The sequence below is a fragment of the Notothenia coriiceps genome, unplaced genomic scaffold, assembly GCF_000735185.1.
Source record: "Notothenia coriiceps isolate Sejong01 unplaced genomic scaffold, NC01 NC01_scaffold00037244, whole genome shotgun sequence".
NCBI lineage: Eukaryota > Metazoa > Chordata > Actinopteri > Perciformes > Nototheniidae > Notothenia > Notothenia coriiceps.
The window spans coordinates 5,583,993-5,590,709 of NW_011369945.1; the positions used below are offsets into that span (position 1 = coordinate 5,583,993).

General features: G+C 40.1%; 1 protein-coding gene across 1 annotated transcript in view; it reads right to left on the minus strand.

The window, feature by feature from the left end:
* Positions 1-3,374: 3,374 nt before the first annotated feature.
* LOC104964537 (glutamate receptor ionotropic, NMDA 3A-like) overlaps positions 3,375-6,717 on the minus strand; it is a 13,141-nt gene continuing 9,798 nt past the window's right edge. The window contains exons 2-3 of the mRNA XM_010793350.1: positions 3,927-4,157; positions 3,375-3,761 (exon numbers count right to left, since the gene is read on the minus strand). Coding sequence (XP_010791652.1) covers positions 3,375-3,761; positions 3,927-4,157 — 618 coding nt within the window. The remainder of the gene's footprint in view (positions 3,762-3,926; positions 4,158-6,717) is intronic.

Below are 6,717 nucleotides of genomic sequence, written 5' to 3' on the forward strand. Positions count from 1 at the left end.
TTTATTCTCAGAAGAATATTAACTAGTGTGTTAATACCTTTTTATCTTCCCCTCCTCTGGTGTGAGAGACAAAAAGAAAAAACTTCCTCGCTACCGTGGTGTCGGTAGTGAGGGAAGGCAAGCTAGCAACAGGTGTGTCACTAGCTTGAAAAATCAAAACCTTACCTTTAATTCCGAAGAAAGAAACGGCGAGGTAGATTGCAATACTAACTGGTGTGTAAGTATTAACAGTCTTCTTGCGAAGCAGAAAAGTAGCCGGCGAGCGCCCGTCGACCGAAAGTTAGCTTTGGGTTCATTCTGTGGACTGTTAAGCTAGCCCGGCTACTGATATGTCGAGATGTGCTCTGAAGCGAGAAGAGGTGTTTGAATGACGCTGCGACGTGGCGCAAGCTACTTATAGGGGGGGTGGATTCCCTGACGCTGACGTCAAGATCACCAGCCAATCAGGATTGTCGTAATGAGATTGATGCGTCTGTTTACTCCGCGATGAGGCGCATCCCATAGTGAGACATCGAACGGAGTGTTACGAATGAGAACATCGTTATGACATCATAAAGTGGCCAAAATCTGATCAGCTAATTTTCAGACAGGTTTTTATATAAATGGACAAAAAGTGATCGAAATCTTTTTTCCTGAAACTTTCAGAATCTCTTTACACAGTGTTTATGTATAAAACACAAGAAAAGGTGGATTTTGCATAATAGGTGACCTTTAAGAAAACAATCTCCTTCTCATCATGGTGAGATGACAATACCTTTTAGTTTCTGCACATACAACATGCACACAAATAGAAGTCACATTAACACCAAGCTAGAGGATATTGTGGATTGATATGTTTTACTAGTCTCAAATGAGATCATTGACTTTTTTTTGTTGCATGGAAACATTATGGAAACAGGAACAGATGGAGATATTAAAGTCAATGTAACCCCCTCCAGTCCTGCACACTGCCTCATGCACTACCCCACCTGAGAGCCTGTAAATCACTAGACCACCAGTGGCACATTTTCAAATGACAACTTCATGTCTCGTCATGACACATGCCTCAGGCTTGTATTTTTGTGTTCTTGTTTTCCTGTATGAGCTAAAGTTGCTCAAAAGTCCTTTTACCTGATGTGATGTGTTTATACTTTTATTCAACAAGGGTACTTCCTAGCCCCCCACTGATAATACCTCTTCATTATACAACGCTGAAACAATTGAAAAGGTCATCTAGACCTTTACATGCACTGTGTTTAAGAACATCAGGGTTTTAAGCAATTTGTCATAAATTAAAATAGCATGGACCAAAAAGTATTTCAGGTAAACTCCCTGAACTTTCATCATATGAACTCTGTTGTTTTCCAAACTTCCATCTATCTCATCTCATCCCAAGAACCGCAGGTGAACCCAGTCTTCATAAAAACAGCAATAATATAGAATGATATCAAACTTTAACACATCCAAGCACTTCTCCTGTATCTAAATGTCAGCCCTGAAGCTAAATATTTCAAAATTGCATCTAAAAATATATGAAGTCTGACTTCCTGGATCTTTCATGTGTAAATGCTAACTTCAACCTTTGGTGCACCCTCAACTAGTTTATATATTTACTCAGGCGTTCTCTATCCCCTTGAGCCCTCTGTCATTGTGTGGAATATCATGATTAAACAATGGCATGTGATCAGTAGAAATCAATATAAAAAGGTATAGATAAATGGAAAAAACAATATTAATATGAATGAAAACACTGGTTTCTAGCTTCATGGAAAAACCAAAGGAAATATACTCAGAAAAAACACAGGTGACATCTGACAGCTAAACTACACTGCCTCCACAATCTGATTAAAGAACATTCCAAAACCAATTGCTTTACTGCAATACAGAAGTAAGTGGTAATAGATGATGATAGCAACATCTGACACAATTTAACAAACTTTCAATTTGTAAAGAGATCTACGGAAATTGGAAAAGAGTGATGAGGCAGTCGAAACAAATTGAAGCAAAAGGAATAACATTTTCTCAACTGCCTATTTTTACATTTGCAGGTTACACATTTTTCCTTTTCACAGCATCCAGAACTGGTTATAGTTTATCATATAAGCTATCTAAAGCTATAAAGAAGCCAGGCATATGGCTGACATTTTCTAAATCCCAGGTGTGTGTTACAGCTTGGCTAAGACCCCATATCCAACATGGGAAACTAAACCTCTTTAAATGAATCCCCTGCCTTCACAGGGTCACCGACAGGGCACTTCTAAACCTGGTAAAAGGTCCTGTAACACGTGTTCTTTCAGCTTGGATATGTAAAACACTTCCAGACTAATCAACACTTTATAACAGCTTAAATTGAGGCAAATAATTCAAAGGCAATCAGTAATCTCCTCCAGCCCTTGGGAGCTCAACACTTTCAAAAAATGTTCTTCCCGGGATGATCGTTCTGCCGACTCAGGTGTTTTGAGGAGAATCTCAATAGGAAAGGTCAAACTCTTATGGTAATGCATTGGTGGTGATCACACACTCTTTGTCGCTCATATCTTACTGAGCAACTATAAACGAAAGTGGCCTAGCTCCAGATTACAGCGCTTGCTGCTAAATGCCATTCATCACTGCTGCATTTATAGAGCAAATATATTGTCTATTACAATCGCTGCTTGCTTTTGCATGAATGCTCCTTAGATGTCTATGAATGTGTTTCTGGTGAATTCAAGACTGGCATCGCAGCTGGACTGTGACTAAACATCTGCATGATGTGAGAAAAGTACATTCTCCCACAATGAGAGGATTAGAGGAGACAAAAGTAGAGAAAGGAAGCTGAATAACAAACAGAAGCACGGAGGGGGGAAAGTATAATGAGGGCTGTAGGGTAGAGATGACCCAGGTTTTTCGATGCGGCAGGCAGATGTTTTGAGCGGAATGGCTCTAAAAACCCACTTTATGCTACCCAGCCAACTCCACACAGAGTGATTGTTGGACTTGCACATGTCGGGTTGCCCAGAAGCAGAACTCTATATGAATGCTATCGCTTATCTGTGTCTGATTGATGTACAAATAGACTGTTGGTATAGAAAACAGTTGCTTAGTTATTCTGCGTTTTAATGGCCAGGTTTATATTTCCAGTAGATTCTTAAATCATTCGTATCTGAGTAGAAACTATAAGATTCACAGAAGAAGTGGTGCTTTTCGTGTCCATACTGTAACAACATGGTTTCCAACTCTGATAAAAGTGATTTGTAGAAAATGACAAGAAAAACATTGGAAAACCTCTTGAGAGTTATAAATCTAACGCCATCCTTTGCCATCCTTGTCAAATAATCAATGATATCCTCGCAGTCACACAAACTCAGGGTTGTGTGGGTGATCTGAAGTATTGTATGAAGTATTTAGATGATACCTTACCTTGACAAGTATTCCCCCGAACTGCTGTTAGTCTGCATTACATCCATACAGTTAGTAGTTCCAGGTATGAGTGCCAGGGCAGGGTTCTCTTTGGCCGCACTGCCCACGGCCCGCGCGACCAGCTCCACCGAGTCCTGCACATAGTGATCAAGAGAGGGGGATCCCATGATGCCGTGTGCTAGTAGCCCCAGAGGCAACCCCTCTGTTCTCAGCTCGGCCACATTCTGGCTGTCCCCCAAAACCCAGTGAAACTCTGGGAGCGTCATCCGGCTGGCCAGCGTCCACAGGCGCCGCACCTCGCGGATCTCGCACCCAAACGTCACCACTCCCCTGGTGGACGAAGGTTCTCTCAGGGCCTCCAGCTGCCGCATGAGAGCCTGCTGCTGGTCCGATTTTAAAGAGGAAGTGGAGGAAGTGGAGGCAGAAGCAGCAGAGGACGAGGCAGCAGGGGAGAAGTAAGGCAAAGAGGAAGATGATGATGATGATGATGATGATGATGATGATGATGATGATGATGATGATGATGAAGAAGTCTCCCCTCCTGATGCCAATCCTGAGTGCGGTGGTGAAGACGTTGAAGCGGTACTTGTCAGGTTGACTAGAGTGCCCAGGTGAAAGCGGGTGTTGTTTTTGACGAGGACGAGGAAATCGCTTATGTCCCATTCCTGACAGAGCAGAATACTGATGTCCCACCAGCCATTCATCATCAGAAGGGTAGAGAGGAGACGGGACGGTGGGGCCTCAACGGTCCGCATCGCCAGTTGGAAATGGAGAGGATTCTGAGAGGAGATTGTATAAGGGGCATGGATGAATGGGAAAGCGATTTGGGAAAGGGTCAAGAGGATGAATGTTCAATGTAAAAGGGCGAGAAGGATATAATACATTGAAATGGAATACATTTGAGGCAAAGTGATTGGGATTGGAGAGATGGGATAGAGATGTTTAAACAAATACACAGGAGGAAATATAAATATAATGGTGATAGGAGTCATATACAAGTAATGATTGGGAGGACAAAGAGTTGATTAGGCCCAGATGTAATAAAGGGCAGAGAGATGGGAAAACATTAGAGGATGGTTTTTGAAATGAAGGGTAGATTGCGGAAATGGGAAAGTGAGAAAAGAAAATGGAGGGAATGCAAAATGAGGACAATGGTGGAGGAGGTTAGTGGCAACATTACGGAGAAGGTTACATATGAGTAAGAAAAGGAAGATGGGGCATAGGGACACAGATGTAGTAGAGCAGAGAAGAGAAGAAAAAGAGGAAAGAAAGAAACACAGAAAGGTTATAAATCCAACAGAATTACTTTCTATCCAAAAGATTCAATTTGTTCCTACAGAACAAACACACTCTGCTAGATATAATAGATTTCAGCTTCCACTTACCTGCTCCCATGAATATCATTACTCACATCACAAGAAATACACATCTATTTTCGTATGTACTCTATATGTAAAACACACCTAACATCTTAAGAGACTCAACTGGGAAGATCCTCATACTGTAGTTGGTCAATGCCATGTGATTCATTCACACCATGATTTGCAATTCATGAGATCATCATTTGATTGATGAGGCCTGGACAGATCAATGGGTAAGAGCATGGCAATGGTGAAGAATTTCCACCTGGACCAGCGATGATAAAAGTGTTGCCTCACAATGGTGGCAGGTGGTGCAATGAAAACCATCCACCCAATGGCTAAATGCTGAAGGGAACTATGCAGCCTAATTATGCGCTGCTTCATATCCACAATTCTGCAGTCGTTTTTCTTTTAAGGTGAGGATTGGGGCGAATATCGTTCAAAGTGTTTCATTATATTCTAGTCTGAGCATTCATAATGTTGAAATTCTGCAACAAATAGTGGCTGAGTGCTTGCTTGTCTTGTACCTTTGGTAATGGGCATTTAGTCAGTGATGATTTAAATTGTCCTTTAACCACCTTTAGAAGAGAACAACAACATATATGCTATCAGCGACACGTTTTATTACCTATATTGTTGTTGACCTTTTTCCAAACTAAAGGGTATTTTTTAGAATGATATCCTGTTCTATGATGCCTCTGGTTTTACAATTTTGGCAAATACACTTTGAAGCCTCTAAATTAGCTTGAGATATCTAAAAATCACTCAAACGTCCACTAACTATGTATTTTTTGGGGTCACAGTTAATGTTATCTTTGTGTAAGTTGCAGGGACACATTTCTGAAATCTTCTTGGTTAATTAATGATAATGTTTCCAAAGGACCAATTAAACCCAAATTATAAGGAAAAGTAGACTGTATGAGAAGTTGTTCAGAGCCTAAATCGCAAGTCTCACAACTTCTATACCCTATACAAAATGATGTTACTTCATTTAAAACAGAGAACTTCTCAACTCCCTCAACTTTTCTCACAGCTTGGGCAACAACACGCTTCCTTTGTGCCGTCAATGGAGACTTAATTCTCCCGGAAGATGGTACCCTGTGGGAGCCATAATTGCATAAAGAAACAAGGCTCATATGGAACCAACTTAAAAGCAGATGGAGTCATTATTTCATAGCCACAGCATTGTGCAATCAGTATTTACTTTATGATGAGACCGCAGTAAAGTTAGCTTTAGGTTGTATATTCAGCAGACAGTGGATGCTGCAGCATTTTCTTACTTAGACTGTTGTCAGTCAGAGGACAATTGGCTCACATTCAAGCCCTTACTCTTAACAACAGTATCTTAAGTGGGCATCATTTTTGAATAGCTTCCATGTCATGCGACCCAGGACACAAGTAGGACACAACCCTTTTTATTTGATGTTGGTCCACCTTTTTTCCAATTAAAAAAACTGCTATATTTTCTTACCATTTTTCATGTTAAATAGAAAAAGCACTAAATTCCAATTTGAATTTGAATGAACAAATATGTTATGGGTTTGTCCTTGGCCCATGTTACACCCTTTTCCAAGTTTCAGTTCAAATGAATCCGAAGGATTTCCATAAAACTGCTGACAAACAAATAAACCAACAAACAGAAACAAATCAAGCCGGAAACATACCCTCCTTGACAAAGGTAATACCAACACACTCTCACACCATAATCGTCGAGGAGTGACGTTTGGTCAGGGTTAGGCCTGTCACGATAATTAATTGTGTTGGACGATAAATCTTTCTGGAAATTATTGCGATAAACGATAATATTGTCAGCACCGTTTTAAGACCATTTTAGACATAATGATAATATATAATAATAATTCAAGTACATCCTTTCAAACATAACTTTTTATTGAACATTCAACATTGCAAATGAAATGTGAAATAATATTAAAATATATAAATTAATAAATAAAACAAATTAATTAAATTATAATAA